Source organism: Lontra canadensis, unplaced genomic scaffold (assembly GCF_010015895.1).
Source record: "Lontra canadensis isolate GAN:19392208 unplaced genomic scaffold, GSC_riverotter_1.0 scaffold83, whole genome shotgun sequence".
Taxonomy (NCBI): Eukaryota; Metazoa; Chordata; class Mammalia; order Carnivora; family Mustelidae; genus Lontra; species Lontra canadensis.
In genome coordinates this window covers 9,020,964-9,044,688 of record NW_022631077.1, presented here as the reverse complement: position 1 = coordinate 9,044,688, position 23,725 = coordinate 9,020,964, and the positions used below count along the sequence as shown (strand labels likewise).

The following is a 23,725-nucleotide window of genomic DNA, read 5'->3' as shown; positions in this document are numbered from 1 at the left end:
GGGGCTTGATCCCAGGACCCTGAGATCATGACCTGAGCCGAAGGCAGAGGCTTAACCCACTGAGCCACCCAGATGCCCCGGCATTGTTTTTGATGTTGACACTAACCATACATACTTATTTATTAATGGAAAGTATTTACACCTTTGTATTCTTACTAATAAGGAATGTGCAGTGTAACTTGGTGAATGGAGTTATTATTTTTAACTTTCTGCACATATGAAGATTATTCCTTGATATTTTGTTTCTTTGGCTTTTGTATGTTTAGCATATTTTCTAAAATATCCAGGTTTGCTTTTATGGGGAAAAGGTACGCAAATTTAAAAGGACTGCATAGAGGTGTGCTTGGGTGGCTTAGTGAGGAAGCAGCTGACCCTTGATTTTGGCTCAGAGTCCTGGGATCAAACCCCACATCTCATTCAGTGCTCAGGATGGAGGCTGCTGGAGATTTTCTCCTTCTCCCTCTACTCCTACCCCCACACATGCACGTGAACTCTCTCTCATTCTCTCTCAAATGAATAAATCTTTTAAAAAATAAAATAAAAAGTAATATGTGGAAAAAAATTAAAAGACTATGGAAGAAACAAGCAGGGTTGCTGGAGGGTAGAGGGGTGAAGGGATGGGGTAACTGGGTGATGGACATTAAAGAGGGCATGTGATAGAAGGAGCACTAGGTATTGTATAAGACTGATGAACCACTGACCTTTGCCTCTCAAACCAATAGTATATTATATGTTAGTTAATTAAATTTAAATAATAATTTAAAAAGGCTATGGAAAGTGGAAAGACTGTTGTTTAGGAGATAAGATTTTATTTTATTTATTTAAAAAATTTCATTTATTTATTTGACAGAGAGGCAGGCAGAGAGAGAGTCGGGGAAGCAAGCTCCCCACTGAGCAGAGAACCCAATGTGGGGCTCGATCCTAGGACCCTGGGATCATGACCTGAGCAGAAGGCAGAGGCTTAATCCACTGAGCCACCCAGGTGCCCCAGGAGATAAGATTTTAGTGCACTTTTATACTCACTTGCTTTCGTCACATGGGGCAAATTATTTAACTTCTCTGTGTTTCCTTATCTGTCAAATGAATTACCTCGAATTATGTTTCATTCTTCTGAATATGGCACACTCAGAAGATGGACAGGTGTGTTAGATTCAGTTCATATTCACTGTGATCTCCCTAACTCCTGGGGCCTGACACAGGATGAAATACCCTTTTTGCCTTGTTTTTTGTTCACGGTCTTTTTTGACTTCCTCCTTTTTCCTAGGGGTTTTTATCTTTTGTAAACCCAGTATGCTGGGTTTTGTTCGTAGATGAATTAAAAAAAAAAAGCTTTCAGCTAGCCACATTCCCTGAGGCACTTGTGTTAGGCTCCAGAACTGTTCTAGAGGAAAAAAGCACTGGTAGTGGTATAATTTGAGAAGTATAGTGCAGGTTATGAGCTTTAACTGTAAAGATCCTGTTTATTGTGACTTTAGTGTTAAAATATGTATTGCTAAAATGGAATTTATTGGAATATTGAAGGTGACATATGTTCTTTAAATGTGCGCATAAATAACTTGGTTTTTGGTGTGTTTTTTTTTACTCAGCTTCTTATGTTCATTTTACTTAAACTGTGGAATTGCCAAGTCTCAAGTTTTTGTGTGATTTAGATTCATCTGTTTCTTTCTAAAGGTGTTGTAATCCTGATTGTTTGACAAATGCCAGAATGTACCTCAGCAGCCTAGAACTAATTTTGCAAACCGTTTCTACAGAATTTAAGAAGATTTTGTTCACGTGTATGGCATAGAAGATGAATTCGTCCTCCTCCACGATGAATGAAGAACCTGATGCTCTCTCGGTAGTTAACCAGCTCCGGGATCTAGCAGCAGATCCATTAAATAGAAGAGCCATTGTCCAGGACCAGGGATGTCTCCCTGGCCTTATTTTGTTTATGGATCATCCCAACCCCCCAGTTGTCCACTCAGCTTTGCTCGTAAGTTGCCTTTAGTAATTTTAATCTCAGTGTGACAATTCTGCAATTCAGAAGAATTTGAAAAAGTGTTAGATGACATAAAAAATTAAAAGTGACTATAGAGTAAATAGTAGTAAGTCTGTATTTCTACATGTGCAGACTCGTGTGTGTCTATGTGTATGGTCCTTTGACATAAATGGTAGCATACTGCATGCATGGAATGTTCTGCGACTTCCTTTTTTCACTTACTAAGAAAGCTTGACGATTGTATCATTTCAGTATGGATAGACACATTAAAAAGATACTTGTTTTATTTTCATTCTATAATACTTTTGTTAAGGTCTGAAGCACATACAAGTCACTTATTTAAAGTGTGTCATTCATTGGTTTTTAGTGTATTCAGAGGTGCAGAGCCATCAGCGCAATCAATATTAGAACATTTTTATCACCTTAGAAAGAAACTCCTCTACCTGTTCCTTCCCAGCACCTCTTCCCCAAATAACCTTTTTATATCTCTGTATTTGCCTATCTGGGCGGCGGGGGAAAGCCTATATATTTTTTTACATAAATAGAATCATGTAATACGTGGTTTTTATGACTGGCTGCTTTCACTGAGCATGATGTTTTCAAGATTCATCTATATTGTCGCATGTCTAGTACTGCATTCCTTTTTATGGCCAAATAATGCTCCATTGTAGGGAAATGCCACTTTCTCTTTTTTTTTTTTTTTTTTTAAAGATTTTATTTATTTATTTGACAGCGATCACAAGTAGGCAGAGAGGTAGGCAGAGGAGGGGGGGGAGGAGGCTCCTCACTGAGCAGAGCCCGATGCGGGGCTCAATCCCAGGACCCTGAGATCATGACCTGAATGGAGGCAGAGGCCTTAACCCACGGAGCCACCCAGGCATCCCCCACATTCTCTTTATCCACCTGTCAGTAGATGGACAAAGCACTTGTTTTCATAGAAGATGGGAGGGAAAGATAAGGAAAGGAGAGGAAAAGAGAAAAACCTACAGGATCATAGCTAATAATGTAGAGGGAACTACCATGTTATGAGAAATGTGGGAACTAGAGGAAAGTGAAAGAACAATTTAAAGCAATCAGGCAACAGAATGTGGTAATTACACTAGGACAAATAATCTGGTTCTGTGAACAGAAAATGACATTAAAAAGAAAGACAGTTGGGGTGGAGGAGAGGAATAGTGGTAACTGTTGAAGATTAAAAGTGCCTTGGGAGACTTAATCAGCCAAGGGTAATGTGTGGCCCTGATTTGGTTCCTAATTTGAACAAATCAAACATAAACGTATCTTTTTAGATATTTTGAAATGAATATGGATTGGATTGTAGGTATTAAAGAGTCATTAATTCTTGTGCAGGGTATAAGTTTATGAAGAGTGTTGGGCTCCAGATAGGGACTTGGGCCTGAAGGTAGGGTGGCCTTTTTGGGTGGACTAGACTTGGCTCTATTTATCTAATTGTCAGAGAGAGCACAAGCACAGGCAGGGGTTGCAGGCAGAGGGAGAAACATGTTCCCTGCTGAGCAGGGAGCTTGAGGTGGGACTTGATCCCCAGACCCTGTTTCATCACCTGAGCTAAAACAAAGGCAGAGGCTTAACTGACAGAGCCACTCAGGCAGGCATCCTTGACTTGGCTCTATTTCGATTCAGAAGGCTAGGTGCTGCGGGAGTAGAAGTTATTTGAGGAGGCTCTTAGAGTTGTTACAGAAAATGGGACAGGTTGCTGAGGAGAATGGAGAGATTGTTACAGTAGTTTTGAAGGCCGGATTAGCTCGGTAACACTGAATTGATAAGTTACTTTAGGCTTACGAAACTCCTTTTCCACCTCCCTTGAGGCCCCTGTAGGCCCTGAGAGCCGAATAGTTGGATCTGGTCAGAGTTGATTCTTGGCCAGGTAAGTTGTCCAGAGGGTAGGCAAAGGAATTCAGGATTTTGACAAGAGTAGTTGAAATGATAGCCTGTAGATGCCAGGCTGGAAGGGAGGTCAAGTCATGGAGGGATGGAGCTAGAGAGAAAGGAGAGGAATAGTGGGTTCAAGGTCCCACTGAGTTTGAAGAGCATGTGTGGTGTTTTTATAATTCTGTTTTCTCGTCACTCTTATAAGCTGTACTCTTTTCTTTGGTTTCATATGATTTCTACCGAGACTGCTGTAATTCTTACCTTTGTTCCTCTCTATGTAAATCCTTTTTCTGTGTGTTTTTTTTTTTTTTTTTTTAATCACTGTTTTCCAGCAATGATTATGATGTGCTTTGGATGGATGGTTTTCTTTGTGTCTTATTTTTGTTGTTCTTCTCTTGGGATTTGTTGAGCTGCTTGGATATGTGTTTTTATAGTTTTCATTAATTTGGGGAAGTTGTCATCCACTATTTTTTCAGTTTTTTTTAAATGCCTCCTCACTCCTCTTCCAGTACTCCAGTTTCATGTATGTTAAATATTTCAAGTTGTCCTACAGGTCATTGTTGTGCTGCTCTAATTTTTTTTTTTTTTTTTCCTTTAAGTCTTCCACCCGCCTCTGATCTTCATCTTGGATAGTTTCTGTTGCTACATTTTAAGTTCACTGATCTTTTTTTCTGTGGTGTCCAATCTGTTCTTAACCCATCCAGTGTTGTTTTCATTTCAGATATTTTGTTTTTGTCTGTGAGAAGTTACATTTGGAGCTTTTTAATATCTTTCATTTCTTTCTTCACCATGCTCATGTTTTCCTACTCATCCTTGAGCATATGGAGCATATTTATAATAGCTGTTTTAAATGCCCTTATTTTCTAATTCCATCTCTGTCACATCTTGGTCTGTTTCTGTTGATATTTTTTTCCCCCTCCTGGTCAGATCCTTCCTCTCTTTTATTCTGCTCTGCAAATTCTAGTCACCTGGAGTGTTTTCTGACACCAGCCAATTCTTAGAGTCTGTTGGACACCAGCTGGGTGTCCAGCAATTGACTTCGGTTTAGTCTACCCACCTGGTGTTAAGTGTCAAACCCCCCACATGTAAGGCTCACTCCCACAAAACTGCAAGCACTTCAAAGGCCAGGTGCAAGTATCAGGTCACCCGAATTTCTGACTGAGCAGCTATAAATTGGGTGTTCCAGTGGCTCCCTCCTCAAGTTTGATAATTTACTAGAATGGCTCCAGATCTCAGGAAGCTACTTTACTTACATGTACTAGTTTATTATAAAGGGTACAAATGAATAGGTTTATAGGGCAAGGTCTGGAGGGGTCTTGAGTGCAGTACCATCTGTCCCTGTGGAGTTGAGGTGTGCCACACTCCTGGCAGATGGATGTATTCCCCACTTTGGAAACTCTGAATCTCCTTGTTCAAGTCTATAAAACATAGAGCTTAATCTCTAGCACCTCCCCATCTCCAGCCAGTGGGTGGGGCTAAAATTTCCCACCCTGTAATCTCTTGGTCTTTCTAGTGATCAGCCACATTCTGAGGCTATCTTGGAGCCTCAGCCCAGCTCACTTCTTTTAAATAAACCCTGGCGTGATCAAAAAGGCTGCCTTATGAGTAACAAAAGAAACTGCTGTCACTCTGAAAATTGCAAGGGCTTTAGGAGTTCTGCACCAGGAAATGGGCAAAGACCAAATATTTATTTTTATTAAACTGTACCACCCTAACCTCCCCACCTCTGATCTCTGCATCTGTAACTCAGCAAGACCACTGGGCTCCTTTTGGGTTCCTGTTCCCTGTGCTAGTCTGAACACTGCCTCCAGAGCAGTAAGGTGGGGGCAGTTACAGGGCCTTCCTCATCACTTCTCTCAGACGTCACAGTCCTATGCTGCCTCTTGTTCAGTATGTTTAAGACATATTGTCCTGTTTGTTAGTTTTTTGTGGAGGGAGGCAGTTCCCACAGCAGTTAATCCTTTATGGACTGAAATGAAAATCAGAGTTAGGAGAAGTTGCAGAAATTATGGGAGATTATAGACAGAGAGGGGTCTTTGAATTTGTGATTTGGTAGGTGGTACCATTTTCATTGGGAAATGTAGCATAGAGGACCAAGAGAAAATGTGAAGGTCAGTAGGCTGAGACAGCAGAGTTTTGGGTGGTGTAGTTCACAGACCTATCCCTGAGAAGCAGGTGCCAAAGTCTTTGGTAAATGATGAGTGATTAGGAATGAAATCCCTAAAGAATCAGAACGTGAAAGAAATACTTGCAAAATGTATTTTACATATTTGATCACACGTCAATAAAAAATAAATTTTAAAAAGTGTACTTTACATTTTAAGAAAAAAGCACCGTAGAAGTTAAGCTCCCAAAGTAGAAATTTGTGTGAGTTTATCTTTTGCTTTTCAGTAAAAAAAGGACATTTTAAAGGTGAAGTGTAAAACTAGAGGCAGTTCATTCTGTAAAGGTGGTTGTATGCTTTGCCTCTCTCAGCAGGTTATTTTAATTAATATGTAAAAAGCGTCTAGGGAAATGGTGGCTACTGGGACTACTCCCTGAAAGTAATAAATAGAATGTGGTTCCTTCTATCTCGGTCAAGGTGAAGTGGCGAAAAGGAAGCTGAAAAACAACCTAATTTTGACCTTGCAGATAAGTTAGGAGCCATCATTTCAAAGGGCTGATTCAGCCGCTTCCGCTCAAAGGATCATTTCTCCCCTAGGGGACTGCTCTGATTATCACAGTTAAAGAAGAGTTTCTAAACACTTCAAAACCAGTGGACTCTAAAAACAAAAACCTATTTTGCACTCTTTTTTCCTCCTGCAGTAGGTTAGTAACTGGTTTAGTTTTGAATAGTCTGGAGCTGTGAGTTAACCTGTCACTGTTTTTGCTGTAGGCTCTTCGGTACTTGGCAGAATGCCGTGCTAACAGAGAAAAGATGAAAGGAGAACTGGGGATGATGTTAAGTCTGCAAAATGTTATACAGAAGTAAGTACAATAAAGGGTGTCTCCTAAGGCAGTAGAAAAATGGATCTTCCTGTTAAATGGATGCTGATTGTCAGTATATCATTTTACTGAAATTCTTATTCTGATATGAAGGCATGCTTTTGTGGGTTGTATGTCCGGAAATGTTCTGATGGTCAGTGTTCTTGATTATTCTTAAACACTGATATTAATAGTACTTAGGAAAATGCTTAAATTTTATTTAAAATATTGATAAATATGGTACTTATGAATCATATCTTTAAAAAGAGAAAATCCTACCTTGTATGAAGTTCTGTGAGGTATATGTAAATTGATTTGCTAGCAAAGCAACACAAGTTACTAATCACATTTGAAAGTAGGCAGTACTGGGGCGTGCCTGGGTGGCTTAGTCGGTTAAGTGTCTGCCTTTGACTCAGGTCATGATCCCAGGGTACTGGGATCCAGTCCCACTTCAGGCTCCCTCCTCAGTGGAGAGCATGCTTCTACCTCTCCTGCTCCGCCTGCTTGTGTACACTCTCTCTGTCAAATAACTAAAATCTTTAAAAAAAATGTAATATTATAGTACCCTACAAAGTTCTTTTGCTACTTCATTCCTATCTTCTTGAAAAGAACCTTTGTTAAATATCATGGCAAAAAAGGGCTTTTGATAAGATTTTCCTGAGCATTATCAAGATATTTCTCAGAGACTTAAGAGCCATTTAATTTGAATTTTAGCAAATGGGTGGTTTTTAATTGTACCTTTCATCTTACTAAGATTTTCATATCCATTGTCTCATTTTGTTACAACTTTTGAAGTAGCTTTGACAGATGACAGTTTTATAGGTAAGAAAAAAGGAACATACAGAGTCAAAGTTAACTTATCTGTAGTCCTTGAGTTCTCTTGGCCCTGGGAATCCCTGGTTTTGTTCCTTTCTTACTGTTTGCTGATTTCCTGTTAGAAGGCTAGAAATTGAAGATTAGCTGTTCCAATATTTCTACTGTGTCTGGAAGCAAAAAAGCTGTGCTTCTTGAGGCTTAATCTTAGTTTACTGTGTATTTTGATCTCCTACTAGACTTGACTGCTTTTAAAACTATAATGAGTAGCCATTTAATTAATTAGTTAATTAATTTATGGTTACTTTGTTTATTTTGAGAGAGAGAGTGTGAGAGAGAGCACAAGCAGGCGGAGGGGCAGAGAGGCAGAGAGAGACAGGGAGAAGCAGACCCCCCACTGAGCAGGGGCTGGATCCCGGGACCTTAGCTGAAGGCAGGCACTTAACCAACTGAGCTACCCAGGTGCCCCTAATTTATCTCATTTAAAATAAATTGAGTAATTGTCAACATACCTGTCTTATATTGGCATTCTGTATCTTGCCATCTAATCAATGCAGGCACAGGTAGTATGGAGAGGTGTCCCAGTACATGATATACAGATGAGGTAATTTCTAACAACATAGAAGTTGTACCCTTGCGTGTGCCTCCATCCCCTTGCCCAACTGGGTCTTCTTTTTCTCTTTTCTAAGATTTTTATTCGTTTGTCAGAACACAAGCAAGGGGAACAGCAGATAGTGGGAGAAGCAGGCTCCCTACTGAGCAAGGAGCCTGACAGGACTCCATTCCAGGACCCTGGGATACTGACCTGAACCCTAGGCAGTCACTTAGTTCACTGAGCCACCCAGGCATCTACTTCTGTAGTGACTCCTTAAGGGGCATTGTAAAAACTTATATATATATATTCTTAAGATTTATTTATGTATGTATTAGAGAATGCATGCACATGAGCAGGGGGGAGGGGCAGAGACAGTGGGAGAAACAGACTTCCCAATGAACAGGATGCCTAATGTGGCCCTGGATCCCAGGATCATGATCTGAGCCGAAGGCAGACTGCTGAACCGAATGAACCACCCAGGCCCCCAAAACTTGTATTTATTTTAAAAGGCTCTTGGGTGGCATTTCAGAGTCCTCTGCATTCACCTTCAGTTTTTTGCAAGATCTGATGGATATTAGGAAGTCCAGCTGTCTGCAACTCCCCGCATCAGCCTCAGCCACAACTAGTTTCTCTGAGCTGCAAGGATGTGAAGTCTTGGTTTATAACCCTTCTCCCCACCTCGAAAGAACTCATTAGTTATAAGGGTCCTGTTGGAAAACCTAATCAAAAATGGCCTCTCTGGCATATCCGGTGCTTTTAGCTTGTGCATAAATTCATCATGGTAACCCCCACAGCATTCCAGGTTACGAAAGGGTCAAGAACAATAAATAGCTGCTGTAAATGACCAAAGGAAAGAAAACTTGCAGTTTCTTTGGCTTGAGTGCTCCCAAAAGTTCTGTACCTCCCAAACACTAACGGTTATATTGTATCAGCGAAGAATCATCTAAACCGACTTCCAAGGCAGTGTGCGTTTTTTTCTTAGTTTTCTTGGCTTCTGAATGAATTTTATTTTGTTAATCTTACTTTTTTCGGAATCTCTAAAATATTTGTTATGGGGTTAGCTGCCTGGTAAGATAGTACTATGGTGCCTTGATCTTTGATAGTGATAAGATAGAGACTGAAGTTTTTTTCTTGTTTTTATTTGATCAGTTAGGAATAAACAACAGAAAATGTTAACTGCCATCAGTTGTGTTAATTATTCCCTATGAGGTCTTCTTTGAGGTCAGTTTCACTAGTAAAAATTTGAATTCTAGCTCTTACTTGAGACAAAGACTTTCTTTGCCCTCAGTTTCCTTACTAAAGCCTACAGTGACAGCTTCAAAGTGATTGAGGACCAAATGGGATAATATATGTAGAAATGCTTTGTATATTTTATAACCTATAAAATATAAGGTTGCATTATTCTTGTTTCTAGTATGCTTTAGTGCTGTGTAGTTAACTATTTTTAACTGGCATATTAGCTCTGTTGGAAACAGTGAAAGGTTTAAGCATGGATGCTTCTATAGGGCTATTTTATTCATATGATGAACTTAAGATTGTTTATTCTTTTAACACATAGATGCTGAAGTTGAAAATATGTTGTACAGATTACTTAAGTATAAGAAATTAGATGAAAAACCTACTGTTGCTATTTTAAAATATACTTTAAATTTAAACTTCAAAGACTTAGAGCAAATTTTAGAGGTCCTGTAGATTAAATCTGTAAATCAATTTTTTAGTTTGGTTGGCTAAGGTTGTAGTATACATGTGTATGTGTGAGTATATATATATGTAAGTGAGAGAGACATCTATAGAATAGTAGACTTTTTTTTTTTTTTTTTTTTTAATTTTATTTATTTATTAGAGCACAAGCAGGGGGAAGGGCAGAGGCTTGGGGAGAAGCAGGCTCCCTGGGAGCCGGATGAGGGACTTGATCCCAGGACACTGAGATCATGACCTGAGCTAAGGCAGAGTCTTAACCCACTGAGCCACCCAGGCGCCCTTCTGATGTCAGATTTTAAAGGCTGAACTAAATCCGGGGCATTATTAATCAGCTCTTTCAATTTGCACTTGCCTAAGAAGATTAGGGCAATTAATACTTGTTTGATTATGCAGTCTCTCTTGCACTTATGGCCAAATAGACCATAAAAGTCTAGACTTTTTTAATGTTTTGAATGATAGTATTTGAACAGTAATTTTTTAAATTTTTATTATTTTTATTTTATTTTATTTTTTAAAGATTTTATTTATTTATTTGACAGACAGAGATCACAAGTAGGCAGAGAGGCAGGCAGAGAGAGAGAGAGAGAGAGGAGGAAGCAGGCTCCCTGCAGAGCAGAAAGTCCGATGTGGGGCTCGATCCCAGGACCCTGGGATTATGACCTGAGCCGAAGGCAGAGGCTTTAACCCACTGAGCCACCCAGGTGCCCCTATTTTTATTTTTTTTGAATATTTTATTTATTTGAGAGAGAGAAAGAGAGCACTAGCTGGTGAGGGCCAGAGGGAGAAGCAGCCTGCTCTCTGAGCAGGGAGCCTGATGCGGGGCTCAATCCTGGGACTCATGACCTGAGCCGAATGAAGACACTTAACCAACTGAGCCACCCAGGCACCCCAACAGTAATTTTTTTCTTTAGGACTAAGGTAGCTTTTAAGTGTGTAGATGGTCTTGGATTTTTCTTTTGGTTTTATTTATTTATTTATTTATTTTTAAAGATTTTATTTATTTGACAGAAATCATAAGTAGGTAGAGAGGCAAGCAGAGAGAGAGAGAGGAGGAAGCAGGCTCCCCACTGAGCAGAGAGCCCAATGCGGGACTCGATCCCAGGACCCTGAGATCATGACCTGAGCTGAAGGCAGAGGCTTAACCCACTGAGCCACTCAGGCGCCCTCTTTTGGTTTTAAAAGCATTTTTTGAAAATAAGGAAATAATTACTTATAATTGACTTATTGAACAGATAGTTCATAGTACACAGATCAAGAAATAACTTCATTTATAATTTAATTTGCTTATATGCTTTTGTAAATTTAATTTTGCCTGAGACAAAATTTTACTTAGTTTTAAGAGGGATCTGGGTCTGACCCAAGTGTTTATAGCAGCAGTGTCCACAGTAGCCAAACTATGGAAAGAACCTAGATGTCCATCAACAGATGAATGGATAAAGAAGATGTGGTGTACACACACACACACACACACACACACACACACACACACAATGGAATACTATGCAGCCATCAAAGAAACAAAATCTTGCCATTTGCAACTACTTGGATGGCACTAGAGGGTATTATGCTAAGCAAAATAAGTCAATCAGAGAAAGTTATCATATGATCTCTCTGATAGGAGGAATTTGAGAGTAAGGGCAGGGGTCGTGGGGTAGGGAGGGAAAAAATGAAACAAGGTGGGATCGGGAGGGAGACAAACCATAAGAGACTCTTAATCTCAGGAAACAAACTGAGGGTTGCTGGGCAGTGGGGGAGGGAGGAATGGGGTGGCTGGGTGATGGGCATTGGGGAGGGTATGTGCTATGGTGAGTGCTGTGAAATGTGTAAGCCTGATGATTCACAGACCTGTACCCTTGGGGCAAACAATACATTATAGGTTAATAAAAAAAATTAATATGGACATTGGGTAGGGTATGTGCTATGGTGAGTGCTGTGAAGTTTGTAAACGTGGAGATTCACAGACCTGTACCCCTGGGGGAAAAAATATATATATATATATATGTTTATAAAAAATAAAATTATTAAAAAAAAAAAAATTAAAAAGGAGGGATCTGGGTCTGTAAATAGATCCCTTACCTGTTTCTAAAGAAGGATAACAATAAAATTAGTCCTTTGCAGTACACCTGAAGACCATACTTAACAGTGAGAATATCACAATCATTTGATTATGTTCTCCTTTTAAAATCTTTCAGTTTTTAAGTAGATGGAAATGGAAAATCTTCCAGAAAGGAATTTATTCCAGTGTAAAAATGATGAAATTTTGGAATTATGAAATACTGAAGTTAAAAGTGGTGGTGGTGGGAGTATTTATTTCATAGAACTATTTTTCTAATCTATCATCCGTAATTGCTTTATCTAAGCAGTTTGTACCCTCTGTGACTCTATAGTTACATAGTTATGGTTTGTTGTAAATCCTTAAAATTCTTTTTTTTTTGGGGGGGGTGGTTTTGTTTATTTTTTTGTTTTGTTTTTTGATTTTTGGGTTTTTCGGTAAATCTTTCATTTTCTAGTTGAAAGTTAGTGCAGATAGCCCCTATAGCAGCACAGACAATTGTAAATGCACATGTATCATCTTGGCAAATTGTTTTTATGCATAAATGGAATTTTCTCCCTTCTTTTGCTGTTAATATGAAAACCACTGATACAGGTTTAGGAGAGAATTACACCCCAAAGTCCTAAGGAATCCAATAGATATAATAGACTATCTTCTCTTCTGTGAATCTGGAATGGCTCTAGCTCTATACTATCCTTCAGAGAATTGAGAAAATAATCATTTACATAGTTTTCTTGTAGAGCTAGTTTCTTTTGCAAATCTCAGTCAGAAAAGTTAGAGGAATGGTATGTCAGACATACGGTAGCAATAACTAACCAGGAAAAGGAGGGTTAGCTTAAGGAAACTGACAGCAGAGGCAGTCTTCCCTTTTTTCTGATACTTCTGTCCAGTATGGTAGTCATTAGCCACATGGAGCAGTTTAAATTTAAATTAATTAAAATTAAATTTAAAAACCAATTTTTCACTTGTACCAGCCATATTCTCAGTATTCAGTAGTCATGTAACTAGTTGACTACATTTCCATCATCTCTGAAAGTTAACGTTGGGCAATGCTACTGTTCTGAAATTTCTTTGCCTAACTATTTAAAAGGCTGTTTTTGTATTTTGATTACTTTTATCTTGTAGATTTTTTTTTTAAGTTCTAGTAGAAGAATTACAGAATCAAGGAGTATGGATTTTTTTGTGTATTCTTATCACAGTTAATTTTTTTCAAATAGTACCAATTATATTCTTAAAAGCAGTTTCCACTTCATTGAATTTTATCAAACATTGGATGGATTGCTACATTGCTTTTCTCCTTTTCTACCCTGTCCAGTTCTAGATCAGTTGAAAAAAATGTTAAACCCATCTGTGTTCTAAGACAGGGTTGGTATAAGATAGATGACATGGGTAGGTACATAAATTCATTGAAATTGATGTGAAAAATTTTTGTATTTGCATTTTTTGTGAAATATTCTCAAATTTTACACCAGATTCTCAAAGGCATTAGTAAGTAACCCTGTGTGGTTTAGAACTACACAGTGCTTATTCTGCAGAACAGGAAGATAATCATTTAATGTTACAGTGGTTTAGTATTTTTTGTCTCTACTGGTTCATCAGGAAACAGAGTTTTTGAAATAATGTATGCATTTAAAAATTTTTTATATGAAGCTCATTAGTTGAGTCTTTTATGTGTTGTGATGATTGTTTTTTTATTTGGTCCAAACACTTGAAAACAGTATTGGTGGTGGAAAAGGGGTAGCAAAGACATTGTTTTTTTCCTTCCTAAATTCATGAGTATCTCTAACTACTGTCCTCATACTCTTTACAGCTTGTGGTTGGCTGGTATTTAAAATATCTCAGAACTGCAGTGACCTTTTCAGTACTGTAAAACAGCTACCAGAAAAGTGCTGAGATATCTCCCCCTCAAAATAGTCTTTTTGATAGCTTCTTGCAATACACAGCCAAAGTCATTCGAAGTAATTGATGTCTGTGGTGAACAGTAGCCCAGAAAAGCAGTGGCTATAGTAAATTGAGTGCCCAGAAATTGCCAGATTAGTACCTCTGGACCTGAAGTTCTTTATAGATTTATAGTTTGAATATTGGAAATTGAGGTGGTCCTGCTCATTCAGTAAACAAATGGATTGTAAAAAGTTTAGTGAGGCCCTGTGGAGAGAATACATCCCCATTCTTGAAGAGAAAAAAAATAGAAAATTAAGATCAGTAATATAAGTACAAGTATTTTACTATATTTTAAAAGATTTTATTTATTTATTAAGATTTTATTTATTTATTTGACAGAGATCACAAGTAGGTAGAGAAGCAAGCAGAGGAAGGGAAGCAGGCTCCCTGCTGGTCAGAGAGCCCAACCCTGGGATCATGACCTAAGCCAAAGGCAGAGGCTCTAACCCACTGAGCCATCCAGGCGTCCCTATTTTATTTATTTTTTTAAAAGATTGTATTTATTTATTTGACAGAGATCACAGGTAGGCAGAGAGGCAGGCAGAGAGAGAGAGGTGGAAGCAGACTCCCCCCTGAGTAGAGAGCCCAGTGTGGGGCTGGATCCCAGGACCCTGGGATCATGACCTGAGCTGAAGGCAGAGGCTTTAACCCACTGAGCCACCTAGGCACCCCTATTTATTTATTTTAGAGAGAGAGTGTGATGGGGAGGGAGAGAGAATCTAGAGCAGACTCCACGCTGTGCACAGAACCCAACATGGGGTTTGTTCTCACAATCCTGAAATCATAACCTGGGCCAAAACCAAGAGTGGGATGCTTAACTGACTGAGCCACCCAGGTGCCCCAGCATAGTACTTTAAATGTAGAGGGAGGAATAGACTATTGGGGTGAGGAAGTTTCACAAGGAAAATGGTAATTGAGGTTGAGCCTTCAAGGGAGGAGTAAGTTTGAAAGCAAATGGTCTGGGTAAAGCTCTTTTGGTTGAGGAAAAGGGATTTATAAAAGGTATTCAAAAAAAGACAAAAGGTGCTGATGTTGGTAGAGCTGAACGGGAGTAGATTTAAAGGCCTCAAATGTATAAGGTTTGAACTTAATTGAGCTTATCTATAAGTGAAATGAGGGTTATTTTTTATACTTATGTGTATTTACTGTTTATTCAATTTAACTAACTAAAAAGCATTAGTTTGTACTGTCCAGTTTGGACACTTTCCACATATGGTGATTTATTAATTCAAAGTAAATAAAATCATTTTTTTAGTTGTGGTTGCTCAGGAGCCATATGTGGTGAGTGGACAGTGCAGCTGTAAAACATTTCTATCAATGCAGAAAGTCTTTGGACAGAATGACACTAGATGTTTATGTGAGGAGCTATGGTAGGATTTAAAAGTTCAAGAATGAAAACTTTTGTTTTAGTTGTGGTTTCCTGAGAGAGAGATATATATACACACACACACACACACACACACACACACATATATGTATGTACACACGCACACATATATGTATATATGTGTGTGCGTGTGTATATATATACATACATACACACACACTTTGTTAAAGATATGTAAAAAATGGAAATTAAGAAACAATCAGTTTGAATTTATTACAAAATCTCTTTATTGAAGTAACTTTTTTTTTTTTAAGATTTTATTTATTTATTTGACAAAGAGAGATCACAACTAGGCAGAGAGGCAGGTAGAGAGAGTGAGAGGGAAGCAGGCTCCCTGCTGAGCAGAGAGCCCATTGCGGGACTCAATCCCAGGACCCTGAGATCATGACCTGAGCCGAAGGCAGCAGCTTAACCCACTGAGCCACCCAGGCGCCCTATTGAAGTAACTCTTGACATGAATGATCCTTTCCTGATTTGTTTTCTCCCTTTGGATTTTTATGTTTTATACCTTCTTGAAGGAAAGGGTACTTTCAAATTATGTTAGTATATATTCAGGGATGGGTTATATCTTGATTCTTTTTTTTTTTTTTTTTAACTTTTTTTTTTAAATATTTTTTTTATTTATTTGACAGACAGAGATCACAAGTAAGCAGAGAGGCAGACAGAGAGAGGTGGAAGCAGGCTCCCTGCTGAGCAGAGAGCCCGATGTGGGGCTCGATCCCAGGACCCGGGGATCATGACCTGAGCCGAAGGCAGAGGCTTTAACCCACTGAGCCACCCAGGCGCCCCTATATCTTGATTCTTTTAGTTGATTGTTGAATTAATGATTTTGATTAAATATGCCGTTACACGGTTATAGTGATAAGTTTGGAATCTCAGTGAACCACAGATTTAAAATGAAATTAGAAGACCCTGGGGCACCTGGGTGCCTCAGTCCATTAAGTGTCACATTCTTGGTTTCAGCTCAGGTTCTTGGATTGAGCCCTGTGTTGGGCTCAACACTCAGCCAGGAGTCTGCTGGAGATTCTTTAGAACCCCTCCCTCTCTCTCTCCTCTGTTCCTCCTCACCCCCACCGCCCCATGCACATGTGCACATGCTCTCTCTGTATGTAATACATAAAATCTTAAAAAAAAAATGACATGAAATTAGAAGACCTTTTGAGCAGCTAGGTGCTTTTTCTATGTTGTTGGGTATTCTAGGATTCACTGGTATTTCCTTTCAGTTGAACAAAGCATCAGAATGAAGAAAACAAGGCTCTGCAAAGTCAAGGGATAAAATTACAGAATCAATAGAAGTGACAAGACAAATTAATTTGTGTGTGTTTCTTTTCAAGGACTACCACTCCAGGAGAAACAAAACTGCTGGCTTCTGAAATTTATGACATTCTTCAGTCTTCCAATATGGCAGATGGTGATAGTTTCAATGAAATGAATTCACGTAGAAGGAAAGCTCAGTTTTTTCTGGGAACTACAAACAAACGTGCCAAAACAGTGGTTTTGCACATAGATGGTCTTGATGATACGGTAAGACTTTTATAAACACTTGATTTATAAGATGGGGTGGGAAAGCGGTGGAACCACCTTCTGACATATCAGGAGGTCAGTAGTAACCTAAGGCTATATCACAGTGCCTGTCTCATTTACTTATCTCATCATGTAGGCATTTTATTACCTCACATCATCACAAGAGGAGGGGTAAGTATAGTACGATAAGGTATTTAGAGAGAAGGGCACCTGGGTGGCTCAGTGGGTTAAAGCCTCTGCTTTCCGGCTCCGGTCATGATCACAGGGTCCTGGGATAGAACCTTGCATTCGGCTCTGCTGGGTGGGGAGCCTGCTTCCTCCCCGCCCCCGACTATGCCTCTCTGCCTACTTGTGATCTCTCTCTGTCAAATAAGTAAATAAAATCTTAAAAAAAAGATTTTTTTTTTTTAAAGATTTTTTATTTTTATTTATTTGACAGAGAGAAATCACAAGTAGGCAGAGAGGCAGGCAGAGAGAGAGAGAGGAGGAAGCAGGCTCTCCGCTGAGCAGAAAGCCCGATGCGGGACTTGATCCCAGGACCCTGAGATCACGACCTGAGCCGAAGGCAGAGGCTTAACCCTCTGAGCCACCCAGGTGCCCAAAAAAAAAGATATTTAGAGAGAGAGATCACATTCATGTAACTTACTATAATGTATTGTTATATTTTATTTTAGTAATCATTATTATTAATCTCTTACTGAGCCTAATTTATAAATAAACTTACCATATGTATGTATAGAAAGAAAACATAGTCTGTATAGGTTTTGGTACTTTGTGCAGTTTTAGGCATCCCCTGGGGGGTCTTAGAATGAATCTCCCATGTATAAGATGGAGAAGAGGGACTACTGTAAATAGTTTCTTGAGTGACATTTGCCAGCAGTCTTGAAGAATAAGTCCCACGGGGGCATTTTGTCTTAAATGTGTCGGTTAATCAGAGGACGTAACAATTTTAAATATTTAGGTACTCAAATAGCACTAACAGCCAACTGAATCTATATCCATGGGAACACACTGTCCAGCAACAAGATAATATTCATTGTTTCCACATACATGTGGAATATTTACCAAGGTAGACCTTATTGTGGGCCATCAAAACAAGTATTAATAAATTTAAAAGACTTATGCAAACTATGTTCTCTTAGCACAAGGAAAAACAAATTAGAAATCAGAAACGAAGTTATTTGGAAACCAACCAAATATTTTGGAGACTAAATAATAGATTTCTAAAATAATCCACGAGTCAATGAAGAAATCAAGAGATTATAAAGCATTTTAAACTGAACAAAAATGAAAATGTAATATCAAAATTTGTGGGACGCTGGTAAAACAAATAATTAGAAGGTAATTCAATAGCACCAAATGCCTAAATATTTATATACAAGAAAGAAAAGTTCTCAGTGACTTAAGCTTCTACCTTAAGAAACTAGAAAAAGAAGAACAAATTAAATCAAAAGCAAAAGAAACAAAACAAATCAGTGCAATGAAAAGCAATAGAGAAAAAAACAAATCAAAAGCTGATTCTTTGACATAATCAATAAAATTGATTAACTTGTAGCCAAATAGATCAAGAATAAAAGAGAAGTCACAAATTATCAATACCAGAAATAAGAGAAAGAAAACATTGTTATTTAATGTCAGTGGTATTAAATACATTCCTAATGTTGTGTAACCTTCACCTCTATACTGCTTATGAATGTACAGTTTTTTTATCTTGTAAAACCTAAAACTCCATACTCATTACACAGTAACTCCCCTTTCATCCTTCCCCCCCAGCCCCTGGCAACCACTATTTTCTCTTTCTGTCTCTATGATTTAAAAAAAATCAGTCTCTTTTAAGATGTTTTAAAATAAAAAGTATTTTCTGTCCACCTACATTTTTGCCATTTCCAGGGCTCTTAATTCTTTTGTGTAGATTCTGGATTTTCGTCTGATTTCATTTTCCTTCTGTTAACATTTTTTACAGTAGAACAGGTCTGCTGGCAATGAATTCTTTCAGGTTTTTTTAAAAATTTATTTAATTTTTTTTTTTAAGACTTTTTTTTTTTTTTAAGATTTTATTTATTTATTTGTCAGAGAGAGACAGAGAGAGTGAGCGCAGGCAGACAGAGTGGCAGAGGGAGAAGCAGGCTCCCTGTGGAGCAAGGAGCCTGATGCGGGACTCGATCCCAGGACGCTGGGATCATGACCTGAGCCGAAGGCAGCCGCTTAACCAACTGAGCCACCCAGGCATCCCATGGTTTTTTTTTTTGTTTTTTTTTTTTAAGATTTTATTTATTTATTTGACAGAGAGAGATCACAAGTAGACAGAGAGGCAGGCAGAGAGAGAGAGAGAGGGAAGCAGGCTCCCTGCCGAGCAGAGAGCCCGATACGGGACTCAATCCCAGGACCCTGAGATCATGACCTGAGCCGAAGGCAGCGGCTTAACCCACTGAGCCACCCAGGAGCCCCTGTTTTGTTTTGTTTTTTTTTTTTTTTAATTGAAATAGAATTCACATACTATAAATACACCATTTTGAAGTGTTCAATTCCGTGCTTCTGGTATATTTACAGGGTTGTGCAGCCATCACCATAGTCTAATTCCAGAACATTTCATTACTCCAAAAGGAAGCCTCGTACCCATTAGCAGTCACAACCCCCTATCCCCCGATAATCCCTAATTTACTTTCTGTGTCTATGGATTTGCCTTCTCTGGACATTTCATATAAATGGAATCATAGGCTGTGTGACCTTTCATGCCTGGCTTTCACTTCAGCATAATGTTTCCAGGGTTCATCCCTATTGTAGCATGTATTGTCCATCTTTCCTCTTTGTAATATTCCATTGTATGGATGTACTATATTTTGGTTTATTCATTCTTCAATTGATGGATATTTGAGCTGTTTCCACTTTTGGGCTGTTATTAATTATTCTGCTGCGAACATTGGTGTATAAGTTTCGTGTGGATTTATGTCCTCATTTCTCTTGGAATTGTTCCTGGGGTAGAGTTGCTAGGATGATACATTAACCTTGCTTAGCTTTTGACCAACTTCCAGAGTGTTTTCTACAGAGTCTGCGCCATTTTACATTCTCATCAGCAACATATGAGGGGTCGCTTTCTCCATCTCTTTCTTGTTGGCATATATTTCTTTTGTTGTTGAGTAGCGGCCCTAGTGGATGTGTGTGAAGTAGTATCTTATTGTGGGCTTTTTTTTGCTGTTGTTTTTTTTTGTTTGTTTGTTTCTATTTTGTCGTGGCTTTGATATGGATTTCCTAGTGATTAATGATGTTGAGTATCTTTACATGTGCTTATTGGCCATTTTTCAGTGGTTGATGTAGTGTTTATTGTATGTATCTTCAATTTGTCACATATTTTCTCTTTTGGAGAAATGCCTATTGTCTATTTTTAAAGTGTTTATTTGTCTTTTCATTCTTGAGATGAATTCTAGTATCATGTATTAATTACACTGGTGGTTTTCATTTTTTTTTTTTAAGATTTTATTTATTTGTCAGAGAGAGAGCACAAGCAGGGGGAGCGGCAGGCAGAGGGAGAAGCAGGCTCCATGTGGCACTCGATCACAGGGTTCTGGGATCATGACCTGAGCCGAAGGCAGACACTTAACCGACTGAGCCACCCAGGCATCCTGGTGATTTTCATATTTTGAATCAACCTTTCACTCCTAGGATAAATCCCAGTCGGTCATGCTATATAATCTTTTTAATATGCTGCTGGATTCAGCTTGCTGGGATTTTGTTGAGGTATTTTGTGTGTGTATTCCTACAAGGCATTTTATAGTTTTATTTACAGTTTTCTTTCATGTGGTATCTTTTTCTGGTTTTGGTATCAGGGTAATAACTGACTACATAAAATGAGCTGCGAAGTGTCTGGATGAGTTTGTGAAAGATTGGTGTTGATTATTCCATAAACATTTGGTAGAGTTAACCAGTGAAACTGTTTGGTCCAGAGCTATTTTCTGGTTTTAATTTAATCTCCTTACTTATTACAGGTCTATTTTTCCTTCCTGGAGTCAGTTTTGATAATTTTGTTTTTCTGGGAATTTGTCCATTTCATTGAGATTCTCTAAGGTGTTGGCATAATGTATTGTTGATAGTATTTGCTTATAATCCTTTTGTTTCAGTCAGATTATTTTTTTAAAGATTTTATTTATTTATTTGACAGACAGAGATCACAAGTAGGCAGAGAGGCAGACAGAGAGAGATGGTGGGGAAGCAGTCTTCACTGCTGAGCAGAGAGCCTGATGCAGGGCTCGATCCCAGAACCCTGAGATCATGACGTGAGCCAAAAGCAGAGGCTTAACCCACTGAAGCCACCCAGGCACTTCTGTTTTAGTCAGATTTGCCTTAATGTCCTTTTATTCCTGATTTTAGTAATTTGAGTCTTCCTTTTCTGTTTTTCTTAGTTTAGCTAAAAGGATTCTCAGTTTTTTGGTTTTTTTTTTTTAAAGATTTATTTATTTATTTGATAGAGAGATCACAGATAGGCAGAGCGCAGGCAGAGAGAGAGGAGGAAGCAGGCTCCCTACGGAGCAGAGAGCCCGATGTAGGGCTTGATCCCAGGACCCTGGGATCATGACCTGAGCCAAAGGCAGAGGCTTAACCCACTGAGCCACCCAGGCGCCCCCAAAGGATTATCAGTTTTGTTGATCTTTTCAAAGAACCAACTTTTTAGTTTTAATTTTTTTTTTCTATTTTTTCCCTACCATAATCTTTATTATTTCCTATCCTCTGCTTTCTCTGGGCTTTCTTAAATTAGAAATTAAGGTTCCTGTCTTGAGATTTTCTTCTATTTTAATGTAGTTTTTATAGCTTATAAATTTTTGTTTAACCACTGCTTTCTCTGTATGCATCAGATTTGGTATGTGGTGTTTTCATTTTATTTCTCTCAAAGTATTTTCTAATTTTTCTTGTGATTTCTTTGACACATTGGTTCTTATTTAGGAGTTTGTTTTATTTTCATATATTTCTGAATTTTCCAAATTTCCTTCTGTTATTAATTTCTAATTTCATTTCATGTGATTTGACAACATTGGATGATTTCAGTCCTTTTCAGTATATACAGGCTTCTTTCATGGCCTACCAGGGTCTATGGTCTATCCTGGAGAATGTTCCACATGTCCCTGAGAATCTGTACACTGTTGTTTGGAATATCATAAGTGTTGAAATCTGTTGAATTCTGTTGCTTTATGCTGTTGTTTAAGTCTTATTTTCCTTGCTCATTTTCTGTCTACCTAGTCTGTTCATTTTTGAAAGTCAGATATTGAAGTCTCTAACTCCTTTGTATGTCTGGTAGAGTCCTTTTTTTTTTTTTTTGGAAAGATTATTATCAGTGGGTGTGAAAGTCTAAGTGACAGAATTTTTTTTTTCTTTTTCTTTTCTCTTTCCTTTTTTTTGAACACCACACTTGAAGACGTTGCTCCACTGTCGTCTTCCTTGCATTGTTTCTATTCGGGATTCTGGTTTTCTTATTTGTGTTCTTCTCTATGTTATACATCTTATTTTTCTCACTCTGCCTACTTCTAAGAGTTTCTCTTTCATCACTGCTTTTGATCTGTTTGTTTATAATGTTCCTTGGTATAATTTTCTTCATGTTTATTCAGCTTCTTGGATCTCTGGGTTTATCATATACAGCAAATTTGGACAATTTTTTTCTATTATTTCTTCAAATATTGTTTCTGTCCCCCTTCCCCTTGGTCTTTCAGAGATTCCTATTATACATATTCAGCCATGTGAAGTCTCACAGCTTGCTGATACTCTACTCATTTTTTTTTCTTTTTTCTTCAGTTCTTCCCCTCTCATTTTAGTTTCTGTTGATATTTGCTAAATTTTTCCTTTGCAAGTGTTTAACTTCCTGTTAATCTCATTCACTGTGTTTTTTTTTTCTTTACCATTGACACTTTTATTATTTATTTTATTTTTTTATTTTAAGTAGGTTCCATGCCCAACGTGGGGCTTGAACTCATGACCCTAAAATCAGGAGTTACATGCTTTGCAGCCAGGCGCCCCTTATTTTATTTCTAGAAGTTTGATTTGGGTCTTTTTTATATCTCCTTAACATGTTTATTTATACTTTATCTATTTGAACTTACAGAAGATGGTTGGAATAATTTTAATCTCCTTACTAATTTAATCATCTGTGTTTTTTTGAGTCTATTTTTATAGATTGATTTTGTAATTATAGATTGGCTTTTAAGAGCCTGATTCTTAACAGACTGAGCCACCCAGGCACCTCTGTAGTTACTTTTCAATCCATTTTTGCTTTGGATCCCATGTTTGAGACTTGATACCCAAGTGGATATGTCTGATAGCAAATGAAAATAAAGTCCTCTTGGAGATACACACCTGTGTTCTCCATGGTCATAACGGTTGAAGTGATGGGAATAGTCTGCTGAGAGATGAAGTTGAAAAAAAATCACTTAGTTTTACGCACTGGACCTTGGTGACAAGATGAGACAGATAGAATAACCAGTGGTCTAAGTAGTGTATTACTAGGAATCAAAAAAACATTGAAAGAGATATGTTTTATTGTGTTGTCAGTGGAAAATGACAACTTGAGAGAGGGTATTAGCCCTTGGGAATGCAGTGGTAACCATTGAGAATGCAATAAATGAAGGAGGTGGTGATATTTATAAATACCAAGTGCTTTAAAAAGTAGTGAGTCATACACTGAACACTAATTCTAACATCAGTCTATCAGAATTATCCTCAGAGACTTTTAAGTTAGAGCACAGGTCAGCAAACCTTTTCTTTAAAGGGCCAGATAGTAAATATTTTAGGTTTTGCAGGGCATATGGTCTTTCTTAAATCTGTTAACTCTGCTATAGTATGACATTAGCCTCAGACTAATGTCAAATGCCTGCAGCTGTGTTCCAGAAAAAACAGTTG

At 38.2% G+C, this 23,725-nt stretch overlaps 1 protein-coding gene across 2 annotated transcripts in view; it reads left to right on the top strand.

The window, feature by feature from the left end:
* The window catches only part of ARMC1 (armadillo repeat containing 1), a 31,767-nt gene that overhangs the window by 5,106 nt on the left and 2,936 nt on the right, over positions 1-23,725 (top strand). The window contains exons 2-4 of one of the 2 annotated variants that reach the window (XM_032882643.1): positions 1,752-1,972; positions 6,744-6,835; positions 16,657-16,846. In XM_032882643.1, coding sequence (XP_032738534.1) covers positions 1,790-1,972; positions 6,744-6,835; positions 16,657-16,846 — 465 coding nt within the window. In that variant the 5' untranslated portion in view covers positions 1,752-1,789. Of the gene's footprint in view, positions 1-1,665; positions 1,973-6,743; positions 6,836-16,656; positions 16,847-23,725 lie in introns of those variants that run through there. The other variant, XM_032882642.1, reaches the window with a different exon arrangement.